Source organism: Betta splendens, chromosome 16 (genome assembly GCF_900634795.4).
Source record: "Betta splendens chromosome 16, fBetSpl5.4, whole genome shotgun sequence".
NCBI classification, from domain to species: Eukaryota; Metazoa; Chordata; class Actinopteri; order Anabantiformes; family Osphronemidae; genus Betta; species Betta splendens.
In genome coordinates, this window is record NC_040896.2 from 20539200 (window position 1) to 20565306 (window position 26107).

Genomic DNA, 26107 nt, shown 5'->3' on the forward strand with positions numbered 1-26107 from the left:
TCTACTTTCTCATACTATATAAAATGCAACATACTGCTTTTGCCCATTACCATTTACCATGACTTCCTTAAAGAAACCAAACCGCTACAGTGTCAACGTTTCTTCTATTCCTTCCTTCCTTCCTTCCTTCCTTCCTTCCTTCCTTCCTTCCTTCCGTCCCACTTTCCTTCCTTCCTTCCCTCCTTCCTTCCCACTTTCCTTCCTTCCTTCCTTCCTTCCTTCCTTCCTTCCTTCCTTCCTTAGCCTCCCATACATCCTCCATCCTTATTTCCTTCCCTCCTTCCTTCCTTCCTTCCTTCCTTCCTTCCTTCCTTCCTTCCTTCCTTCTTTCCTTCCTTCCTTCCTTCCTTCCTTCCTCCCTCCCTCCTTCCCTTTACCTCCCTCCTTCCCTACTTCCTTCCCTCCTTCCTCCCTCCCTCCTTCCCTTCCTGCTGCTGCTGTGTGGCTCTCATCCCTCCGTTATCCCAGGATCACGGCTCTCCCGCCGCTCCGCCCCTCTCGTTGCCGGGACGCCCGCTTGGTACGGTCCGTTCCTCCCCCGTCCTCGGCTGCGCCGATGGTACTTTCTATTTGGGAGAAGGTCAAATGACTCCGCATGTCTGCTGGTGTGTACATTCCCGCTGTGGCGCACGCCTCACCAACAAGCACTTCTAGCGCTCCGGCCGCGCGTCTGACTGTGTTTGCGAGCGTCTGGAGCGGCTCGACGCGTCCCGTCCCTCTGAAAGTAAGTGCGGGCGTCCAGCGAAGCGTGCGTGTGCTTTTCCCTGAAACGATGCACCCGGCTTATATTCGGACAGGTCGTCCTCCTTGCGAGGGGCTGATGTTTGCAAAGTGTTGTGTTTCCGCGCAGCCTGGGCCGCTCCGGAGCCCGGATGCTCCAGGAACAGCTGAGAGGATGCTGACTTACGATGCTGCCGCACGGGTGAAGGGTGAAATGCAGGTGAAGGGGCGCTGGAATTCAAGTGTTTGGATGGCGTGCAACTATATATCCGCCAAACGGTTATTTTCCTTTGTACTTATTTAAGTCAAGTCCCCTGAAAATAGAAAACAATAATAGTCTAGAAATAAACTCAGGCAGAAGTAGCTGTGAAATATTTCAGGAGCATGTGAAGGCAGAGTAATACAGAATAGAAAAAAGAAGCATAAACATCTAAAAGGAGCCTTGTTATGAGTTTGTAATTGAGTTTGCGTCCTGCAGCCTCCTCCAAATGTTATCTGAGGCTATTGTTTATGTGTGGGTGTGGAAAGTTCACTCCTCAGCACCTACAAGACTCTGAGGAAGGAGACTTAATGAAGTGAATCATCCGACGGCGCCCAAAACTCCCCCTGCAGAGGAATATTCCGCTAAGCCTATTACACTGTTGTATAATGGAATAAGGTATAGCCCCATAAGGTGGAGAATGAGCCGCCTCCATGGAAAACAGAGGGAAGGCTGCTGCATGTCTGGACTCTAATCTCTTATTGAGCGTTGATCGTTGGGGTTCTGGGACGGCAGCCGTTCTGTCCAGAGACGCAGCGCTTTCCTGCAGATGTGTGAGGCAGTCAGTGCAGGCTGTCATAGGTCAGTGCACGGCGGAGGTGATGTGAGTCGTGCTGATGAATATGTGTCATTATACGTCTGGTTTATGACAAAGTTTGGTTGTTTCACTTTTCCTTAAATTTTACATTTTGGTGAATGATGGTAGTCCTCATTGTTGAAAATAATTCTTACAGAAATATTGTCTCGGAAGGAGCCGTAATTATGTTTATTAGAACACTGCAAATAATTAAATTCCTCTCATTTATTGTTTTTGGTCCAATGATCTGGGGTATTTTTCTTTTAAGCTGTTTTATTATTTTTCTTGCAACATTTTTATACAATTTTTTTGCTTCTGTTTATAGTTTATAGTTTTATAGTCTAAATATCAGCTGCTTATCAATCAGTGTCTATATGTTTGACTCATGTTTGACAGATTTGATCACTGAAGCTGAAGCTCTCGCGCTCTCTCTCTGACACCAACACACACACACACACACACACACACACACACACACACACACACACACACACACACACACACACACACACACACACACTCACACACACACACACACACACACACACACCTTGAGTGATGACTCTTATGATCAGATTATCCGTGGTCCTGCAGGCTCTGCCGATCATTCACTCTGGCCTCATCAGCGTATGCGTGATATCCCCAATTGATTAGTGCTTTGAGATTCATGGTGATGAAACTGAACTTTACTCACTTAGTCGAGATGGAACGAATGAAGTGAAGAAATTCAATTAGTTTGGTTCTAAACAAGTCTCTTTATCTTCATTTTAATTCAATCCAACACTGTGTTTTTGTCTTTTTTTTCCCCTGTTGATATTTATCAAGATGACCAGAACACATTTCAGTGTCTCAGTGAAAGTCGTGGGGTTTTAGCAGCTGCTACTGTCTCTGCAGCCTCATTAGTAGACACACAGCTCCTCGGTGGAGGCAGGAACCTGTGCGTCTCCCTGAGGAATACAGACCAACACTGAACATCACGTCGGACTTGTTGCCAGGCAGTGATTCCTACAAACATACTTTGTAGGAAATGAATTTAACACTTAAGCTGTTTGTTGCCCTCTGAGCGGCTCAATGCAGGTAGAACTGGGGGTCTTTGTATTTTCTACGGGCTGAGGTTCATTGTAAAAATGACTAATCGTGGAATAATGTTCCTTTTACTCATTAATTGCTCTCATTTGTTCTTCTCCACTCTGTACGGCAAAGGTAATTTGTTCTAGGCGTGGTTCTCCAGCGCTCTAACTGTAAATCAAGGGGCCGAGGGAGCCACTGGTGGCGAAACGTAGAGCCCCGCTGTAAATCTGCTTTCATAACTGGCTCCTGCTAATCCACGCTCAAACCCTCACTTCAGCTCCAGCCGAAGCTGCTGAACGCGCTGCCGTAAAAGAGGAATAAAGCGGCGGAATGGTAATCTTAAAGAGTAAATCTGTCTGCAGCCAAAACCAGCTCCTCTCTGATCTGCGGCCAAAGTCAAAGCCATCAGTGGAGAACTTGGTCCAGAAGCTACAAACCAAGTAAAGCATGTAGTATGATGGAATACTGTACATTTGTGTGTATACAGTACAGAAATACTGCATTTAAGACCTTATGATGCAGTATTAGACCCATTTATTACTAACAAATGCATATTTCATATTTCCTGGACTCTTTAGTGAAGTCGTCTTTCAATGACGAACCCAGTTCCGTTTTTAAGACGGTAACATTTAGAAAGCTTTGCTTGGAAAAGTTCCTGAAATCTATGTAGTAAACTAATTACCCTCCAATACTGGCAGCCAGCTGCGTGCACACAAATCCTGACCTTGTGCCAGGAATAAACCTGCTCGATGATTTGCTGTTTTTTTTCCTCTTTCATTTTAATCTACGGCACTTATTAGTTTTTCACGTGCATTTATTGGTAATGCTGCCTTTTCTGCTGAATATTATAGCAAAGGTTTAAGGCAAGGGAGGAGACGACAGAGCGTTGAGGGAGGAACATGGGGAATGTGCAAGAAAGCAATTAGATAATGACAGTGGCAGTGACACGGTGATTTGTTTCCATCGCTTGTAATGTGCTTCCAGGAACACGGCTGAAAATTAATTTTAGCTTCCAAGCTTTCGTGATCTATTTTACATATGAGCTATACGTGATCTGTGCTGTGTTATTCCACGTTGCTGTTGTTGAAGGTTCCAAAGCAGTGGTGATCTTACTGTGGACCTAAGGGGAAGCTGTGATGTTGTAGCCAGACCTGGTGGCCGTAAAGCCGGCTGCCCCCCCCCCCGTCCTCGCTGTGGCACAAACACCTCGAGGAAGGATTTGTTTTCTCAGCCTCTCTCTGTGATTCTTCATCTCCTTACTGTGGCTCCTTCTCCGTTTCCCACCGTCTAGTGACGATAATCTCCGGAGACTCTCTTGTTCTGCATCCTCCGTAGCACAACGGGTGAACAGCGCTAGAGGACAGGCGTGTTTCTGACGTGACGTCACGTTGGGCCTGTGGTCGCTTCACCCACACTCAGTCACGGGGACGGGTCTGGGTGGAGGATTACTGACGATTACTGCGGACCCAGGTCCAGTTGAAGGGATTTCTCCAGTCCTCACCTGTGTGTACTGTATGTGCAAATGTGAAGGCAACTCTGTCAGCGAACTGAAATCTGATTTGGAGCCGTCCCTTCGGTTCGGCTGTGGGACGACGCTCGGAGGCCAATTGAATCAAAGCAAGGGGGGGGATGTGGTCATTTTTGACTGACACTCTGTGGGCATTTGTTTCCGTCAGCCCAATATCACGCTGGGAAGTGACTCAGCAGTCGCCCTACAAGCCTTTAACTTGAACTGACAGTGTTCCAGCTCCTGTACATAACTCGCTGTGAGCTGCTCGGCTGGAAAGCTGAGGTTTTTTCTTTTTTTTTTTTTTTTTTTTTAACGCCGGTGTTGTTGTCATCATCCTCATCGCGCTCGGCCTCTGCGTGCGTAGAAACCTCAGGAACACTTACAGGCAGAAATAGATCAACTCAACAAGGCAGCGGCTTATTTTGAGAAAACTGTGCAGGGTTATTCACTCTGGATTTCCCGGGGCTGTGATGTTACGTTGGACTCATCCTCTGTTGTTGCCAAGTCAATATTTCTTCAGGTGCTTCATCTTTTTTCTCCATCGACCCTCCCTTTGACTGTGTCGTCTTTTAATAGAGTTGCAGTCATAATTTAATGCCGTTGCAGGCGGCGGTGAGACGCATGTGGGCCTGAGAAACGAAGGGACTGCCACAAATTGAATATTGTGTTTAGGTCAAGGTCCACTTACTTGTTCTTGTATGGCTTTGGTGCATATGTGATGCTCATTATTAGCATGTGGGACGGTTAAGTTTCCTTTCCTTTCTTGACTTCTCCTAGAACCATCGTCACTTGTCCTGATTGCACCTAGATGGAAAAAACTACATCCTATTTAGTTCTGGTTCAGACACTTTTCAGTATTTTAATTTGCGTAGCGCAAGAATGGAAATAGATATTTATATTTTATTTAATAAGATGCATTGAAGGAATTAGTAGTAGTTGGAGAGTCTGTGAACTAAAACTCAAATTCTACTTCAGTTCCAGTATATTTTGAACCAATAACGCTGGCTATTAATTACATGTAGCAACTAGTCAATTAAGGAAAGCTACAGCATGCACTTACAGTATGTGTCCTACCCGTATTTAAGCTCTATTTGTAAATGGTATTTATTACTCTGAAGGTCTGTTTTTCTCAAACAGAGCACTGAGGTAATCGGGCATTTGTGGCCACGTCTGTTCTGTTCGTATCTTTCTTTTTAAAAGTCAGTTCTCAGACCAGAGAGCTGCTTTTAGAGGCATCCATTTGTCTTTAACCTAGTTATCTTGTGTTTTAAATGCCTTATTAGACTGTGTTCTGTTTCATAGAACACATGAAAATAACCCAGGCAACTTGAGCTCGCATTGTGTTTAGAGGAAACGGTCATTTAAGATGCATTTGCAATCTACCATATTTCAACCTAAGTAGTGGATTTCCCATAAGCATAGATTGCAGCTCTAATACCGCCCAAAGAACGCTTACTATAAATTATACTGCTGTGGTTCCGATTAGAATGAGCCTCCTGGCGCTCTATTAGACGCTGGAGTGAGCCGTAGACCTTGGATATATTAGTTCAGCTGAATCCCTGAACGCGTTAAAGTTATTATTTTGCTTTAATACTTTCAAATTGTCTGTCTAAATTAACCCAGTTAGTGGGGAAAAAAAAAATCTAGTCAAACCTACAGGTGAAGGTGTAAGGTTTTCCTGCTACGGCAGCGACGATGCCGACCCCGAAGCGATTCCTCCGGGAGACGGAGACCAGATAAAACCCACGCGTCTCAACCATTAGCCTCGACTGGAGGATCAGAATGACTGAGAAGGTGCGTCTTTGTTGCCAAGTAATTGACTGAGCTTTTCCACGAGGCCATTGTGTTTCCCGCCGGGCTAATGTGACCCCTATTAGTTCTGGAAGCGCGCCGCAATCAGGCTTTGTGCCGGCGGGCGGGCGGACGCAGCGAGGACGTGAGCGGAAGCGAGGAGGTGGTCTGACGGCAGGCGTAAACAATGGAGAGAGGCAGACAATGGGACGACCCGGGGACAGACGGGAGATGAGTCACACGGCGGCTGCTGGATGCACACACGTATTTGTCCAGACCGCTGGATGTTTCTTTACAGTGTATCACACCGCATGGACCTGCGTTGCGTGTGACTGTGAATGGTTTTTCTGCTGTGTCCTGTGGCTTCTCTCCCCTGTGCGTCTCCGTGGGCGTTGCTGATTTAGCCCCACGCTGGGCAGCTAATCCTGCCCCCGATCGATGCGCCACTTCATCTGCCGGCGCTGTGGATTCCATCCACCAACCCAGCGCGGCCCGTATCTTTATTTACCTTCTCCTCCTCGTCAGTCATCCTCGAACCCCGGAGGCCGTGGCAACTGGAAGTGGTCTCTGGAGTTCGCTGTGTTTGTCCGGACTGAGATTGCGTTTGGATTTATTTACCTGCAGCCGGCGCCGCCCGCGGCTTGTCTCCGCCCCCGCCCTGAGCTTGAAGCCGCCCGTGAGCGAGGCGTCACCCCCCGCGTCGCTGCTGAACGCCAGCAGAGGGGCAGCGCCGACGGCACCTGCTGCCACGGCGACCGTCTGACGACTCCGCCTCCGTCCATCACACGCTCGGACGTTGACGGTGTTTGTCAGGACGCGCTACATGCTCGGAGACAATCGAGCTGAGACACGGGGCTGATTTAATGGAGCCCGGCACCAAAAACACCCTCAGACTCCACTACTACCTTAGTAGTGGTCCGGTGGTGTCAGCTGGGCCTCCAGCGCTCCCATGGTGCACTGCTGTGATATAGATTTATACATCGAGCGGGTGCAGAAGGACGTCAGAAGACAGATACTAACGTCAGGTTTGACCTTTTGGACATTTCCTGTAGTCGAGGCGCCATGGATGAAGTCCTCTGCCTCTCCTCAGGCCCCATTCACGTTCCATTGTGTCAGAGTGATGTCTGTGATTTTTGTCTCATTTGTTTTCTTGGCTTCCCCTCTTCAAGCTTTACCACATGAACGCAGTTACAGAATTTACAGAGTTGCGTAAATCCGCTAATGAGTGACGCAGTCCAGTCTGAGCATGTGGCTGCTCAGCGGCTCAGCTCTGTCGGATGCAAGACGCTCACTCACACAGATCTGATTAAACAACCAACAGCTCTTTACAATTCTCTTTGTTTCTTTGTATTGGGTGGGTGGAAGTTTGTTTTTAGTTTCAGTCGATCTCCAAAATTGCCAAAAAATGTCAGTGTTCTTTCACGACCCTTGAAAACTTTCCAGGACTGTTCTTCTTTTCTGTGCTGTGGTTTTGGTAAAACACTCTGTGTATCGTTTCCTGTTTCGCTCTGACGGAGGAGGACGAGTCACATTTTAACAACAGGGAAAAATGAAAATGATCTCTCTGCACCTCATGGGTTCTGAGTTTTGGAGATAAACAGTTTGCCTCAATAAAATGAAATATTTCAAAAAGTAATTGGCTTTCACTGAGCGCGTCCATGAATCCTTTAATACAGAGGCGTTTCTCATCTCATTGCGTCCTCGATGCTCTGATGCTGTGAAAGGTGCAGAAACAGAGCTTAGTGAGCTGAGATGAGCAGCTTTAGTTTTTCATGAGTTGTACAGATTCCAGGACACAAAGTCTGAATGATGTTGGTGTTGACTTAACCTTTGCCCTGAGATTAAATTTGCATGAAGTCCAACTAAACCCTGACCTTTAACTGTCAATAGCAGACTGTATGTCATTATATTGTACATGTTATGCAAGTGTCGCTGTTTGACTGATTGCAGCCCTGAAGCATAAGTGAACATGCCTCTATAGCTGCATGTGACAGACGGTGTGGTGTTAGTGCTACTGAGCGGTATCAACGCACCAGCTCCTGAATTGATGGTTTGCTGCTGCACGTATGTTTTACATCCATGTGTTGCTGCGGAGCAGCTAAGGACCAGATGTTCAGCCTCAAAAAAGAGGGCCCTGTTCCTGCTAAAGCGCGGGACAGAAACCTCTTCATGTTTGCAAATTAGAAAATTTCATGACTTTTATCACTGCTTTTTGTGTTGCATTACATGTAACTGCAATGTTGCCTATTTCAGCTAAATCTGTGCATGTCAACTACAGTATGGTTCAAACATTACAGCATGTGTGCCAACGTTAGTAGATGGACAAAAACACATCTGTGTGGCTGCTGAAGGTGAGACTGTGCTAATCCCTAATCCAGATAACTGGATGATCCCTCACACGTCATACCTGGAAATGAAAGCACTGCCAAAACAAAGAGTTTAGTTCCATTGTTAACATGATTTAAATGCCTTTAGTTTCCATTCATGTTCATGTAACGTTACAGTTTCCAACGTTGCCCTTTAGGCTGCACCTGATCATCTGCCCCTCTGATCTCAGCCGGAGTGTAGACGAGGTGTGTGTGTGTGTGTGTGTGTGTGTGTGTGTGTGTGTGTGTGTGTGTGTGTGTGTGTGTGTGTGTGTGTGTGTGTGTGTGTGTGTGTGTGTGTGTGTGTGTGTGTGTGTGTGTGTGTGCGCGTCCAGGTGAAGGAGTGGAAGCAGAAGTAGAGCTTTAACCACCCGTTCTCCCCGGCCGTCCCGCCCTCCACTCATCTCATTACAGACAGGGAGGGAGAGAAGCGAGGCCCTCGTAGACCTCTGCATCAATTATTGAACCCGATCTTCTTTTTCTGCGTCTCCTCCCTCACGGTCTCTGATAACCTTTATGAAAGGGAGCGGAGTCTAACAGTCGTACAGTACACGCTACCTGCTGGTTGTAAATGTGACATGTTTACCTGCACACAGATGTAGAGGTCCCTCCTATAAAAACTATAATAATAATAATAATGAAAATATTCTTTGTGTGTGTGCCATGCAGGTTGAAGACTAAGCGTCAAACCCCCGACCCTCCCGGAGCCACAGAGCAGGAGGACGAGGACTCCGCCAAGATGTTCAGCACCAAAAGGTCAGCACCGTGTCGCATGTGATCTGTTCACATTCACTCACAGAAAAAAAATAAAGCAAAGGAGTCAGGGCCGTTTAAAACGCATTCCGCTGATAGCGTCTGACATTTCTGGCCGGCTGCGTAACATAACAGACATTGATGTGAAAATAAGTTGATGGTTGATTTCTAGGCCATCCTTATTGGCTCACCAGCACACGGTTGAATGTCTAGATTTGCATGTAGATGATTTCTCTGCAGCTCGGCCACAGGAACCCCTTTAAACGCAGGTGTAAATACTCTCACTGAGACGTCGCAGGAACCCGAGGAAGCCCGGTTTGCTCTGCGCCTCGCTTGTGTGTACATTCTCTATTTTTAATGCGGCCTGTGGTAGCGTACGCCGTGCATAAATCATTAATTGGTTTCTGAATGTGGAAGCGCTCACATTGTTTAGCCGGCGCTGGACGCGTGAGGTGGGGTCAGCTTCATCACAACCAGGCGCTGCTGGTCGTTGCTTCCGTGTTGTTTTGGTCCCAGGTGGAGTCAAGCAGCCCACTCGTTCTCCCGCGGAACCACAAATTAGGTGTTCTTAAATAATTCATTCAGTGAATTCTAATAGCACACTGAATCAATATAATTATAATGTGTAGACTTCATCTAATTCTGTTTCCACAGCCTTGAGCTGTGTAACCAATGGGGAGGTTTCGTGCAGCTTTCCTGAAATTCTCAACGGCAAATCACTATTCTGTCATTTGTTATGTGTGTACGGGCCATAATAGGAAAAACAATCACATTTATGTTATGATTTATGCATAGAGTCCACATATGTGACAAACATAATGAATCGCCCGCATGCAGCCATTGTCTCATTGTGCTGTGGGTAGCAGCCACAACCAGCCGGGCCGGAGCTCTGGATGTTTTCTCGTGCTTGGAGATTTTCCAAGTCGGAAGTACAAGTCTATCAGCGAGCTTCTTCCTTCATGCAGGTGATTTGCTGCAGTGCTGTTGGTCATAATAACCTGGTCTGGATGCTGTCACGCATGCGTCATGCATTGGAGCACAGGCATGTTTTCTCTCCCCTGTGCACACAGATGATGCTGTTTCTGATTGTTGTTTACTTTTGATCTTATCATTTTCTTTGCAAAAATATGAAACTATGAGCATAGTTTAGCCGCTTAGCTCTGGCACCCAGTTCCCAGACAGTACTGCTGCTTTATAAAACACTTCATGATGTGGCTTGCTGTTAAAGTATGTCACAATCCTGCCCACTGAGTTTTTAGTTGCTGATTCCACTCAAAGTCCTCAAGATGGTTTATAGTTGATGGTGTGTGTAATGCTGATTTCCTTTAATCTCCTATTTTCTAATTCATGTTGAGTAGACTGTAAAGTCTTGTCCACTGAGGCAAGTTGGCCTTTAACATGGTGCTAATTAAAGTTCATCTATCTTAACAATATTGACTTTTTTTTGCTTTTATGTTGAATTTCCACAGTGTACGAAAAAAAAAGCTATGTACAGTAGGCAACAATAATCTGACCATTACCTGAGAGAGGTGCTGTCTGCCACTAATCTGCTAGATCACGCTAACAACATAAAAGGTGAAACAAACACTCACTAAAGTGGCCACTTTCTTAGGTACAACTACAGGTGCTCTGTCATTACATTGTGTAATTTTGCAAACTCTTAAAAGCTCAGCTGTTATTCTGAAGCTGTCAGGAAGCTGCTTATTCATACCTACAGTATACTTGTTTATTGTATTGGCAGATGTGGAAGCTTTAGGCAAAATATTTCAAATGAATGATGGGTTAAAACATTGAACCCCCTTTTTTATATACTGTATGCGTGTCTATTTCTCATGCACACATATGAAAGCATGAATCAAAACAAATGACGTGTCACACAGTGTTTATGTGCAGCTAAGCTCAGGATTGTAACAGTCCTTGGCAGCAGAATCACGTACTGACAAAGAGGAGCTGCCTGATCTCTGTGCATATATGTATGATACAGTGCTTTACGTCAGGCTGATGCAGTCATTGGGTGTTTGTCTAGCATCAGCGCGACGTGCCGCTCAGAATAAGGCAGACTGTAACGTGAGGGGGGGGGCGCATCCGTCCGGCTGTCTGCTCTCATTGCGTGCGATCATCATACTGTGGGTTAGAAGATGATTAAACCGAGCCAGCTCTCCATCTTCAGGGAGCTGCGTCAGCACCTCCGATGACACCGATACGCTCGGAATCGCTGTAATAGGCCGCCGTCTTGAAATTCAAATAGTCCTGAAGCTCATTGGAATTTTTGCTGAATGTGAAACAAAGCGTTTTCCTCCCTATAAACTGCTGAGGGATCACAAAGTGGCTGGAGGTGTGTGTCAGTGTGTGTGTGTTGTGTCTTTATCTGGGTGTTTCGTGTGGTTTTTTGGTGTAAGGAACGCAGAAACCTCACACTACAGGGTGAGTGAAGACCTCCAGAGAATGGACAAATGGAACTGAAAATGAAACATAATCAGGTTTATTGATAATGAAATGGAGGTGAGCGATAACCCGGAGGATCAATCAGTCTCCACTAAAGCTGGACTCTGAGAACACAAAAGCGCAGGGTGAGAATGGAACGTATGATAAGCAACCAGATTAAACAGTGGGTGGGACAGTACCTGGGTCAGCTGTGCTAACCAACCAAACCAGAAAACCATATTAACCATAATAAAGTCTCACAAAAACACGCATCAGGATCCAAAAGTCCATGAAAAGCAAATCGTATTCGATCCAATTCAATTACATGCTCAAAAAAGGAAACACACCTCCTAAATTCCAAAACAGTGGGAAAGTCCCCTGAACAAAAAGTACGAAAAGGAACCAGGAAGTGAGCCCTTCAGAATAAAAGGTCCAAACAGGAAGTAAGCGTGCCGATGCTGACACTTGGGGTCCCTCACGTCATCACTTCACACAATGCAAGAGCATGAATTTGTCTTTCACTGAGATGTAATCAGTCAAACGTCTTTAATGTAGGAATGAACCTTTGAGTGCAATAGAATTAACTGTGCACCAGAGGAGCAGATAATAAATCTAAAGCATTTATATGTTCGCCTCCTGCTCATGAAATGAACTTGCGATTATAGATAAGCGACCACAGCTCGACTGCTTATTACTGTGTAACTGGAGCGCTGATAATTGGGAGATAACGGGCGAGTTTTGACTACATGCTGCTTCACTTCATGTTTGGTTTGCATGGATGAAACGTAATGGACTTTAAGGGCTATTTGCTCTCAGCTGTTCAGCCTCGTTTGTCTCATCCATTGCTTGCGTTGCAGACTACATTTGGCTGCTTTCTCACTCCCAAACCGGCCCCCGCTGAACGGGTCCGGGGACTTTATGGGACCTTAATTCTTTCTTATTGCAGAGGTTTTTCAGTATTTGCCAACGAAAGTGCTTGTTGAGTTAAAGTGGGATTCCTGAACTGTCTGTGCTCGAATGAACCCCCCCCAGACACACACCTATGACACTTTATCCTCACTGTAAACTTGAATTGAATAGAGATTTGTGGCTTGTGCCTTTTAAAGCTTAGTTTTCATTGAGATTTCTAAAAGTGTTGTTGTTGTTGTTGTTGTTGTTGTTTACGACCGAGAAGCCAAAGGGACACACAGTCAATCAATAGTTACTGCCCTGGCACACACGCACACACACACACACACACACACACACACACACACACACACACACACACACACACACACACACACACACACACACACACACACACACACACACACACAGTTTTTGCAACTTTTGCACAGGTCCATTTTTTCATCTCTCAAAGCAAAAGCTTCCATTGGAGGCTCCGGGCTTTGGATCGGAACCAGCGTGGGCCGTCAGGTTCAACACCTAGTGGAATGTTGTTTCCATTTTGTTGACTGTCTGCCTCTGTCCTCTCAGTGCAACCCGGCCCCTTCCTTTATTTTAATATAACTCCCATCTGCATATATACAGTATATGGAGAGAGTTCTTCCTTTAAACCAAGACAATGCAGGTCTCCCACAGCTCCAGCACTAATAGACACGCCAGTGTCAGGCTGACCTCGGATTTCCAGTCAGAGTCACTCCACATTATCCTCGCTGTCACCAGCGCTAATTCTGGTTTCCTCCTTGTTGTCAGCCGTGTCTCAAAGCCAGCTCCACCCAGCTGTTTTTGGAAGCAGCTCCGGGAAATCACTGTCTCACGCACCGGGATCTTGAAGAAGCAGCATGAAGGTGTCACCACCGGACCAGTAATTGCTTTCAGTGGGAGCCCTAATGAAATTACCCGGATATGAGTCGGGCTCATTAGCGGCAAAACGGCGGATCCAGGAGGGTTCTCCTCCAAATCGGCCCACGCCTTTTCCAGACAGCGCAGCCAAGTAGTGCTATATAAGGGCCAGTTTGGGATGTCACATTAATGTGATGCCTTCCTGTGTTGGCTTCGCCGGGTGACTCATCGCAAACAATGAGAAGGTAAACAGCTTTATTATTATCTGTCATATGCTCCCATTATCTGCACAGCTTGTCCTTGGCACGCGCTCGTCCCACGCTGACACAGACCAGGGCCCTCATCCGCACGGCCATCAGCAGGTCACATCCTCGTCATGTTAGTTAAGCTCATCATGACACGCTGGCAATCACAGCCTTAAAGCATCGGATGTGTCATTGACCCCACACAAACACACACACACACACACACACACACACACACATGACCTATAAGGAGTAACTGGATATGTGACTGTCTCCAGGTCTGATCGACATCGAGGGGCCTCGCACTCGATTACTTATGTATGCGGTGGGAGGAGAACGGTGTCTGGGGAGTGCAGTGCATGCTGGGATGCGTTGCCCCCCCTGCAAAGGCCAGCTGATCCCATCGTGATGAACAGTCTGCCGTGCCGACGCCACGCACCCACTCCCTCTTTGCGCTGACCTTGAGGCTTGGCAGCAGAGTGAGAGAGAGCGCATTCAAAAGCATTATCTGACCTGCTCTTTGAGCAGTAATGTGATGTCCATCAGGTTAGGCTGCGCATAATTGATTCTAGTTGGAGAATAAGGGAGCTTTTGCATTTAATCATAGCATGGCAATGGAAAAGGTTTGCTTTCTGAGTGGCTGCCAGATGTCCATTATACTCAGATGTAGATGTTCTGTTTGTGGGATCACTAACTGCGGATGCAGAAAGTGTTTCTGTGGACTCTGATGTTTAACAGTCGAACAGAGAGCGATCAGTCAATGGGTCTTCAGCCGGACGCCAGCCTCAGGGGTCCTTTTACTAAGTCGCAGCAAATTCACCTTAAGTGGAAATGCATGTAATACATGCTCAGAAATGGCAGAGAGCTCGATGGGGAAACCATAAAATTACACATCCTTCTGTAAATGTTTACAACGCAATGAGTCATGATGGGGAGGAACAACTGGGATGTAATAAGATGTCCAAGTTCAGTGTAACGATGCCAGCGGCTGTCGCATTTTCATCAGCCAGCCTTCAGCACGGGAGGTCCTGGATGTAGGAAGTGACAGCGTCAGTAAGAAAGCCTCAGGACGGCTAAACTCTGCAGGAAAGTGATGAGGTGAGAGCTTTTTTTTTCTTTTTCTTTTTGCTGACTCAAGGAGGAGAGAGGTATCGAATGTCAAGGGCCACATTACTTTTATTGTTTTTTCTTGGTCCTAAGCAAAATAAGATGGGCTGCGTACAGTAAGCGCGCCTGCTCTCGTGTACTGTATGCTGAGTGGGTTTCAGGCTTTTATTTCCATTATGTCTTGAACGCTTGGTGATATTGTATTGTCACTAGGTTTTATCTGATTCATCGTCCACCTGGCTCTGTCTGTTCAAACTGCACCCCCCTCGTCCGTGTACGACGGGAGGAGAAGTCCTATTAAACTCTCTTATTGATAGAAGGCCCTCGATTTCTTCCACTCAACCACGCCATCGATTTTAAACGCTATTCATAGAGGCGTTGTGATATTGGTTTGAGGCTGAGCAGCGCGTCGGTGGGTAATCGGTGGCCAGAGATGAAATCAGGAATGAATAAAATCACATTCTATGTGGATGCAGTCGTAATTACAGCAGTTTCTATTGAGGACTTTTTATCCAATTGAGCCACGTACAGCATTTAGTGTTAAATGACAGACATTTTAAACAAAGTCTGACTAAATTAAAATATGAAATATAAATAAATTATTTCTACATCATCGGCTATTATGTCCCTCCCTTACGCCTCTGGGACCAGGATGTGGGACACTGGGCAGCACATTGCATGTTTTACCACAGGATCCCCGGTCTTTCCTGCTCTCCTCTTCACCTCTAACAGTGTTGGAAGTTGTTCTGGGCCGGTGGTTTACATCGTATTCAGTATCTCTTCACTGTGACATCGACTTTCCAGGAAGGCTGCCTGCAGTCCTGCACCTCATCATATACAGTACACATTACTGCTCTGGCTTTAGGTGCATGCGTCATGTTGGTCTTACTTCATAACAGAGTTCATGAGCAGCCAGGGGTCAAAGTGAGTGGCTGAGGATGAGGAATATCAGGATCCATCTTGTCTCATAAAACACAGCATTAAAAAACTCGGCATTTTATTTTCGGATGTGACACGTGTGCTTTCTCTTTGAGGCAGATGTGTTATTTGTCCCACCCTCATCCTCATGCATCCTTTCCCGCCCCCAGCGCTTGTCAATCAGTTTGATGAGCTGTCTGCTGTCCAGTTGTATCTCAAGGGTATAAATCTGCAGGAACTAACAGAAATGTTCAGTGTTTTTTTTTTTTAGAATAGTTTGTCCACTCTTTTTCCGCGTCCTCCTGTTGTGGCTGTGACCTTTCTGTGCTTGACAGCTGAATGACAGCAAGCGCTGTACATCCTGGTCTGCTGCAACGCCCCAGGTAAAGAATAGGGACATGGACATGTTTCTAAAATAAAAAAAAAGTTTTGTTCAAGTGTCTGAACTGAATAAAACCATCCATGTTTTATTAATAACCACCACTACTGTAACAGACGACAACCTGCTATTTTAGTTTCTAACTAGACTGATCATTCTTCCAAATAATTGCTGCAACTTTAAACTTTAAAGTCTGAGATCTTTGCTTTTAGACTTAATTTCGGTCTTGTTCTAAATATTTGGATTCATTTAGATTTACTGTATACTTTGGGTCATCATTGTCATCAAAAGTCCCAACAGCAAGTAAAATTATTAACATTATTTATAATAATATTAATGTAATAACTGATGCCTTGTTGGCAAAATGAAATTATTTATTTTACCAAATGTTTGTAATAGATGCTCACATTCAGGGTTTCAAGTGCCACTAGTGCCTCTTCACTCAAGCAAGGACATTCAATGCTCTTTAACTACCAAGGTGAAACATAAAAAGTTATATAATCTGGCCTCATCATCATTACTTCTGTTTGTATGGTCTTTAATGTAGAATTTAGAGAATGACACATTCACTGTCCCGTCTCGATGCTCAGGTTCTCTTTAATCATATTAGATTGCTCTAGTTATCACATCAGCGATACAGTGGTTGAGTGTCACCTAGTAAAACTGAGGGAAGTGAGCTTGCAGGCATTGGGCACCAGCTAATGAAACTTTGATGCTGCTTTATTTAGAACTATATTTTACAGGATTACGTTCCCGGCTCTGTTTCAGCTTTGAAGGCCAGCTTTCACCACTGCTCTTGGTGGCGGGTCCGCTGCCGAGCGCTCTGGGCCCGCTCCACCTCTGTCGCCTATCACTCAGGCAGCCTTCAAGTGATCACTTATCGCCCCACATCCTTTTCTGACCCGGGTTTTTCGATCCGCAAAGCGAGCCGTGCAGCCCGTTTGTGTGGGGCTCTTTGGATTAGATTAAATCAGCGCTTTCATCACTTGTGGCCGGATGAGCGATAAAGTAACAGGGGACTTGGGTAAATTGTGTTGGAGTGGTGACAGCCTTAGCCCAGAAAACACATTTGATATGCTGCATGTTTGATTAGTTTCATATTTGCTGCTCATGCATTCATATCCATGAGCTGATGACAATGTATCACAGTGGTTGCATATTCCCATTAGTTTATATTGATAGTATTAAGATCATAATCTCAGTATGAGATCACATTGTTGCAGCAGCACATGTCCGCTGTATCAGTCTGACTTTGACAGGTTTCTGACTAAATGCATTGGCAGAGTGTGGCAGGCATCGATGTACAGAAATCTGAAGCGAGTGACAGACGAGGCTGAAATGCAGCGAGAGGACGATCTCATTAGGAGCGAGATGTGCCGCGAGTCAGTAAACTCCAGCAAATATCCACCCCCAGTTTGCACAAAAACTGAAACCGTGTATCATCAAACGTTCCGCAGCCAAATTAAAGGCAGCGATGATCCACACCACCATGACATTCAAAGTCACCCCCACCTGAGACTTTAGATTAGATTGTTCTTTGCTTCTGTTCTAAAACATTTCTCAACAAAAACATCCAGGTCCGGACAAACCACCACACAATTTTCCGCTTCAGTGGCGTCTCCTGCGTTTAGTAGCAGCTACGGTGGAACCAGTATCGCTAAAAAGCTCCTACTGTTGCCTTTACTTGTATTATTGTATTAAGTACTGTATCTTGGCCATTACCAGTAATGATCATGTTTGCTTGAAAACATGCATTTTTATTATTTTAACCCCTTAAGTTCAATTTACACACAAAATTTACTCGGTTAGCCAATTTAAATCGTTAAATTTGATTTGAGGCATAATAAAAGGCTGAATGCCAGTTAAACTGCCTGAAAGCCACAGGTTCCCTCTTTAAATACAATAAATGTAGTAAAAGGACCAAAACACATTAAATCATAAACCTCACGTCTGCAGTGCATGAACTCACACTGGAGCATGTAGCACATGTCCACGCTGCATTCAGGGCCTTTGGCCTTTGGCCTTATGCCTTCTACATAATGACCTCTTTGACATTATGGCCACACAGGCTGGTTTGCTCTCTCTTTTATGTCCTGCTCCTCCTCGTTTCCCTGCTGGATGCGGCGGCCTGCGCCCCAGCCAACGGATGACCTGGGGTGAACGCCAGAGAGGAGTCAAATTAACATTTCATTGCATTACTCGCGCTGAAACACCCGCAGCGGCTGCAGTTCTCAATGTCATCCAGAGGGTAAACACTGCTCCACAGCCAGCGCGTCAGCGGCATAACACACCATAATAATGTGCATCTGCACTACTGGAAGTAGTAATTATTTATAATCATTACTTCCATGTGTTTTAGACTAACAATTATGTGTAATGCCTGTGTTACACCCCTTCCTATTTATCTCTGAGGGGACGTAGAGCAGCACTTCCAGGTGCTTGATGTGTTTGTTATACACGGATTCTGTGGGGAGAAATCTGGACAAAGAAAACTGCCTTTTTTAATACATGAACTCTGACCTCATCCTTATCTATCAGAAAGCATTGAAACACGAATCATAATACATAATACATTACTAGCATTCGTTTGTCCCTGACCGACCAACTGACTAGAAACAGCAATCGTAGTGATTGCTGTTTCTATTTGGTACAGCAAATAGGTCAACATTCAATACAAGGTTATTATTATACATACAATCGATTACAGACTCTCAGCCGTTCGCTACTAACATCATTGTGTCCGTAGAAAACGTAGAAGGACAGGAGGCAGAAGAGTTGAGATATTTTCCTGGTGAACTGAGACAATGGGACAGCGGGACGAAGGTGTGACTTCTGCTCATCTTACACGGGGTTCACAGGAAGGATGCGGTGGCAGTGACACGCGCCACGGCCCATCAGCCTCCCGCGCCACGCTTTGAGCCGCGTGCCCACTCCATTTGCTTTATTGTGCAGACTGTTTTTCTCCTGCTGCCTCAGTCCTAAAGTAGTGCAGCGAGAGTGGCCTTGGAGGCTGTGGAGACGGACGGACGCACTCCAGTTTGGGTACATCCGCTCCTCTTAGCAGAGAAAGACAGAAAAAATAGCAGAGGCTTAAGAGGTGGTAAAGTACGAGACGTCAAAGTTCTAAATTGGAGAGATTTTGCATTCACAGCTTGTTAAACACAGCTTGTTTTGATTTCATACACAAAATATCAATATGTATTTGACAAATCGAAGGCGTCTTCAATTAAAACTGCCCTTTTCCCTCCACTGAATTCAGATGTCCTCCTTCCTGAGCTCTGCTGCATAAGGTTTGGCCTGTGACTCATTGTGGATGAAGGCAAGAGTTGAATATTGTGGTGGTGCAGTGAACGCTGAGGAACATGTGATATTAAAGCAAAGTCACAATAACGCACAGCTCCGGACAAGGTGCGACTGCAAATGAGATCAGCTCCGTCATAAAAGAGACAACGGACAAATGATGTCCACGTGGCTAATGATTGAGGCTTTAATCGTTCTGATGGCTTTTAAATTAGGGTTAAAGTCAGAGAATAGTTCTCACTTATTTCCTATCTGTGTAACACAAAGGTTAATTATACACGTGTCAGTTAGTACTGACACTGTCATTTGTTAATCATAACGTATAATATGAATGGATTTAGTTATAACTGGCAGGGCTTCTATGAAATACATTAAAATGTGATTTGCGCATAAGCAAAATGATTTGTTGATTTAGAGGAAACATCGCTGTGCAGTAACTGTACAGTGATTTACTAACAGTAAATGATAAAGTAACAGATAAATTCCTTTTGGTGTTGATTCAGATTATTTAATGCAATCAATATGCATGATATGCTCATGAAGAATAATGCTTTTGATTAAGGATGTTGCTGCTGCCCCTAGTGGTTGTGCTGCTTTACTGCTGTGTTTGCTGGGAGTGAACCGCATATAGTTTACACAAACCATGAGCTGCATGTACAGTAAATTAATACGTGTCTGTCCTTCAGTGCTGATTAAGCTTTAACACTATAACACAGCTTCTTCACATTCAACAGGTGATGATGAACTTCTCCTAATGATGATTTAGATGGAGCTCTAACGAGAAGTCGGTGTGTCAGTGACAGTGCAGCCATAGCTTAGCAAGTAGCAAAAGTACCTATGAATCCTATTAAAAGTGCATGTAGTGTAAAGCAGCAGCTGCAAAGTAAAGAATTAAACTGTACGGGGATTAAATGGAGCGTCACTTAATAAGGTTTGACATCTGAGGAGGTAACGAACGACAAGCGGGATTCGGTGCGGTGTGGAAATGAATGTTCAGATACAGACAGCGGCAAAGTGCCTCCTCTGGCTTTATTTATCCACAGACGGCCAGATGTAATGAGCTTCACTCAGCTTTGAAGAAATGGTCTAAACTGTAACCGTTGCCAGGAGGACGGAGAGGTCAGAGCGGGCCGTCGGCTGGTTCCACCGGTCGTCAGCCGCCCGGAGCGAAGGCTCGTCTCCGGCAGCAGCGGATGACGCATCACATTCACGCAATCATTTGTCATTTGGTTCCCTAGTGCTTAGGAGTTGTCTCATGAACAGAAAATGCAACTATCATTTCATTACAAGTTATCGAATCAGTCCCCTGAAGGATTTCCAGAAAGGCTGGAACCTGGCTCGTACGCAGGTGCTGGTGCGTTTGATGCCCATGCGCTGATTAAAGCAGCAGTTCAGGGTCGCCTCTCGCTGCAGTGAGGGTCCAAAGGTGAATGTTACCAGTGTCACATAGGATTAGACACCAAACACACTGTTGCTGACAGTCCCCACAACAAGCCGTGATAGATGACGTGTTGTCTAACCTCCGCTGAGGCTGAGGAAGCAGGCGCTAAAGGCAGCGCAGCGAGACCAACAAGGCTTTTATGACTCCTGCTGTTAAAGGAGCAATTTCCCTCAAAGCGTGGCTGGTTATGTAACAGCTGCAGGACAGCGGGCGCATCCAGAGGACAACGGGCCCAGCCTGTGCTTTTAAATCCCTCTGACGTCATTAAAAAACAGAACATCAACAAACAGATAAAGAGAGTTTGCAAAATAAGGAACAACCACAGCCTAAGAAAGTTTTTGAACACTTCGTGGTGAACAGTTGTTGCTTTGCTGCTCCCAGTATGACCAGTTTCCTGCTGGTCAGGATCCACCTCGAGCTACGGTGTGGATGAATAGAAGGTACAAAACGTGACACACAGCTGGCTCTGCCTGAGGCTTTATTTTTCGCCATGACTCCTTCTCTGCACTCCTTCAGGTCCTGGTCTGCAGTTTGTCTGGAAATCGATGTTACTTTTAGAAGGCACAAAAATCAGAATATAATGAACTTAAGGAGGAACTGCAGGAGGAGGGAGCTGCTAGCGGAGCTTCAGCCACCGACAGCCGTCCCTCAGTTCATCCCAGGGTCGAGTTCAGAGTCAACGCCAGCCAGACCCCGTCGTGTCAGCCTGACGGGAGGAGATGCTATCAAAGCTAATGCTGCAGCATTACTCCCGCATCAGCGCCTTCTCAAAGCATCGGGACGACATCAAAAGTTGGCAAATTTAAATGCGGCGCGTGTGCGTTCTCACAAGTTAAGTTTCTCAACTATAGGAGGGGAAACTTTCATCACCTGCCGATGAACCTTCGTCGCTTTCAGCTCCTGATCTTTCATTTGAATGTCTACGTCTTGTCTATAATTGCAATCAGCGTGTTTTTGTTTAGAGGTCCCGCAAGGCCCGAGGTTTCTGAGCGCCGAGGCCGCTTCCGAGAACACGCAGCCGAAGGGACACTCTTCATCTGGCCTTGACACGTCTGACATTTGAAAGTAACATATACTCCAGTGTAGTCATCCCAGTTGCATAATATCCACTCTGAGGCACAAAGGCCCAAGGATAGCGGGGCACAATTATCGTGAAAGGTCATTTAGTGTAGCAGAATACGGCGCATCCACTTGGTTGCATGCATAATTCAGGAGACGGAGCTCAGGGGAGGAATATATATTCCAGCAGACGCCGTTGCCAGCCAGACGTAGTGCAACTCGTTCAAGCCTGTTTTTCCTGCTTTATTGGCATAAATTGAATTAACTCCTGGTTAAGTAATGGAGAGAAGATGTGCGGCGGTGCTCGATGCAAACTGTGTCTGTGGCGTTGGCTGGAATCGCCCGAATCAAAGGCGAGGAGCACAGTCGGAGTCAGAGTCTGAGTCACGGAGTGAAGGGGTTTCTATCCCTCGACTCTCACAGCACTTAAACCACTGACCTCTGCCTGCAGACGCCAGGAAAATATACGTTGGACTGCAGCGCAGCCACCGAAGCCGTAGGAGAGCGACGGCAAACCTTTATCAAACCGTCTCCCCAGGGGGCCCTCTGAGAAATTAATAAACCTAATTGGATCCAAACAAATGGCAGAATTTCATGCTTCATTGTGTGACTTCAGAATCAATAGCGTGCTGAACTCGTCTCCAGGCTCCGACGCTCAACAGGAAACATTACAGATGCTAATTTGTGTGTTTCAAATTGATTAGCCATAAATTATTCAGTGATTTCTCCTGCTAATAAGGATTCATCTCGGTGTACCTGTGAGGGTGTGTGTGTGTGTGTGTGTGTGTGTGTGTGTGTGGGAGAGAGAGAGGCGCGCTTTACTCCACAAATGAGGAAAACGCTCTTTAGAAAAGCACTTCTTTTCAGCCCTGACACGTTTATGACAACTCGCTATTGACTTTCTGCTAGAAACGTCTGAACAACCCTGCGTTTCCCGCGGACACGTGCGGCATAATCTCATACGTGTATGTGTGTACGGTGAGCAGGACTGCACCGTCACTGGGCATCTTGACTGGAGGCTGTCAACCAGCTGTGGAGACATTACATCATCGGTGATGCAATCGTGCCGCGCGTCTCCTTCTGGTGCGGCTTTGGGACAGGTGCCTCCTCCTATAGCTGCTTTCAGCAGGATGCAATCAGCTGGGCGGCTGCGGGGTGAGGGGCTGGGGTCAGGGTTGAGACTGGGGCCGCTGTGGCCCTTCACAGACCATTGTCTCTGCCGCCGCGTGGTATTAACGCGGTTCATGCATCGTGACGTAATCTCTCTCTAAATATAAATCTGACAGGAATAATCTCCGGTCACATCATGCATTTTGATGCGGCATAACACTATTTATGTAATGCTACCATCGGCCCCACCCCTCTGCCTGTCTCCGGGCCTTGGCCTTTTCTGATTAAAAACCCATTCTCTGCTGCTCCCCTGTCACCAGCTTCACTCAATACATCACAGAACCACAGAGACGCACGGAGATGGAGGAAAAGCTCTTTGCCGTCTCATTCGTTAACAGGGGATTTAGATTAGTCTTTACATTGGATTTTTCTTTTCCCAAAACATTGCCCATGTGTGTTTATTAGCCTTTAACAAGAAACAAATACAACAACAATATGCACATCTCTATAAAATAAATAAATAAAATGGGCCAATTGTCTGTTTATACATTATCCATTCATTTTTCTATTTTTCTGCATCTTCCTTTAAGACTCACTCCTCCAAGACATTTAGTGGATCTGTATTTCGAGGCGCTCGTCTGTCAGGAAGGCGTTCCAGTGCTCTGCCATGTCTCAGAAACACACCGTCAGTATGCACAGACCAACTATGAAGAGCCCAGGACACAACTGGGCCGCTGTTGGCTGCAGAGCGCTGTCTGACTGAGGGGAGCTGAGACGGTCCCAGCCTCTTGGTCCCGCTCTCTGCAGAGCCCCGTGGCTTAGTCAGGCAGAAAAACTGCTGAGCTGGATGACTCCTCAGCCAGCTAGACGGCCTCCGTGAAGACAGCAGAGCTGACGGGTGAGGAAGCGTGCTGTTTACTATCTTACGCAGACTGGCGTTCGCTGATTGCCCCGCGTGCGTCTGCAGCAGGAAGGTGTTGTGTTATTATGGACTGTAACCTCCAGATACACAAGTGAACAGCAATAAACTCAGTCTGGGTGAACATTCTGTATTAAAAACAGCTGTCTTACCTTCACCTTCACAGGTGGTAATCAGTAATGAGCATGTTTGTAACTAATAATGATAAAGTCAACGTTACACATGATGCACAGTAAAACTATTAGTTTGTGAATGAACTCAACCAGTTCTTATTTCTGGTTCTGTAGTTGTCAATCTCTTCCAGATCACATCATCAGGAGATGATCGGTGATGATGGCCATCTGCTGCTGTTGGGCTGATGTGGTCTACCTCTCTGACCTCTAAAGCTCAGTTATTAGTCTCAGCTGGCAAACTATGTGCAATAATAAAACAAGATGTCACTCTTGCTGTCTTTCAGGTCTGCTGACATTTAGGTAAAACCAATTAATATTGGAAAAAAGGTAATTGTCTTTAATGTGACAATGGCAGCCTGAGAACTGGAACCTATGGGCATCAAGACATGTTGAGTTTGCTCCCTTCAGAATGCTTTTCTAGACCTTTGCTGTCTCTGTCTAGAGCTGCTGTGCTTTCCAGTTCCTTCACTTTTGGCTACAGTAAGTGAGGCTGGTCTGCTGGGTTTTGATCTTAGGTGACAGACGTGTCCTGTAAAGAATATTTTATTCCGCCCTGAGAAGCTTCGTCTGTCTATGAATGAGAATGAGACGGTTTATTTAGACCCTTTGAATTAATGAATTAAAGCTGAAAGTCTTGAATTTGTGTGTGTGTGTGTGTGTGTGTGTGTGTGTGTGTGTGTGTGTGTGTGTGTGTGTGTGTGTGTGTGTGTGTGTGTGTGTGTGTGTGTGTGTGCGTGTGTGCGTGCGTGTGCAGAGAGCAAATACCAACAAAAATGTATTATTATTGATAACTACAATGTGACTTTGATTCCTCAGGCATAAACTCCTCATCTCTATCTTGCCAGAGGTACTATTAGGTTTCCATGACAACAGCAGATGCATGTGGAGCTATAGTGAACGTTACGTTTGTGACTTTCATGTGTGCTGATTCTGCTAACATTTGCCCCATGTCTTTCATTCTGACATTGTTGGGATTCGGTTGCACCTCAACAAAGAGCACTGCTGTAACGATGCTGTAAGTGTCTGTGCAGAGAAGTAGAGCTACATGTTGGTGGATAGGGGGCAGTAAAAGTATAGCTGCTGAATCTCAGCAACACGATGGCTGTGAGCGGCGGGGTTTCCATGTAGAGCGGCTGCTGTCCCAGCCCCGCATGTGGCATTGTGGGTAAAGCGGAGGAGCAAAACAAAGCGAGGCCTGGGATGTGGGTCAGCCGTGGCCCGCGGGGGGGGAGCTGTCACACAGATGCAGGCCGGTCGTCGGCTGCGTCCATGCAGGAGGCGGCACGTGTGTGGGGCTGTGAGGGTAATTACTGAGCGCTCGGCCCGCGGCTCGTCGCTATGTGTTGCTTTTTATATATACACGCTGATTTGTGTAATACACGCTGATTTGTGTAATACATGCATTTCTGGCCTTTCACTTTCACCCATGACCTTCCCATTTATTACCAAATTAGCATCTCAGTTACCATATTTTCAGCCTCTTATTAGCAGAATAAGTAATGCCGCGTAGGACGTGGGACTTTTGTTTTGGCGGGTCAGAACCTCGCTGAATGCGATGAGCCGTCTGGGCCCCTCTCGTCGCCTCCTCACAGATGGAACCCAGAGACTTTTGGCGTCGGCCGATTTGCCATCCCCGAAAATTGGGTGCTAATGCATCGAAAGGGCCGCGCTCGCGGGCCATGACGCCGTGCGAGCCTGTGCCCAGCCGGAGCCGAACAAAAGCAGAGACGGTGACTCATCAGCAGATGGCTACGAGTGGCACGTCTCCACCACCAGGAGCCCTTATGCCTTTACCACCTGGCTCCGACCCAAGTGACACGCCCGTGGAGCCCGGCCACCTGGTAAACACAGCCCGATGCCTCCGTCGCTGCCTTCCTCCTCTCCATCCTTCCTCCTCTCCCTCCTTCCTCCTCTCCATCCCATCTACTGTACTTCCCCACACATCCACCACTCCTCCCACGCTCCAGGTCTTGGCTCAGGCACCGGTAACAGGATCAGAACGGCTGGGACGGTTCGAGCGTCTCTGCTCGTCTGGTTTATATTGAGTAAATAAATTAGCACCTGTCCTAAGGAGGACGCGGTCACATGACTGGCCTCCTCCTGCGCTTAACTTAAGCAGTTTGAGAGATTGATTCCATTATCTCTTCTGCACAGGAGTCAATGGAACCTGCTCAGAAAGCTGCTGGGTACGTACCGG

General features: G+C 46.2%; 1 protein-coding gene across 5 annotated transcripts in view; it reads left to right on the top strand.

Moving 5' to 3' along the window:
- The first annotated feature begins 585 nt into the window (after positions 1-585).
- Positions 586-26107, top strand: part of oxr1a (oxidation resistance 1a) — an 89869-nt gene continuing 64347 nt past the window's right edge. For 4 of the 5 annotated variants that reach the window (XR_008692743.1, XR_008692744.1, XM_029127957.1 and 1 more), the window contains exon 1: positions 26056-26096. Coding sequence is in view for 3 of the 5 variants with exons in the window: in XM_029127957.1 (XP_028983790.1) it covers positions 26071-26096 (26 nt within the window). In the remaining 2 variants the exon portion in view is untranslated. Of the gene's footprint in view, positions 725-8963; positions 9051-26055; positions 26097-26107 lie in introns of those variants that run through there. The other variant, XM_029127958.3, reaches the window with a different exon arrangement.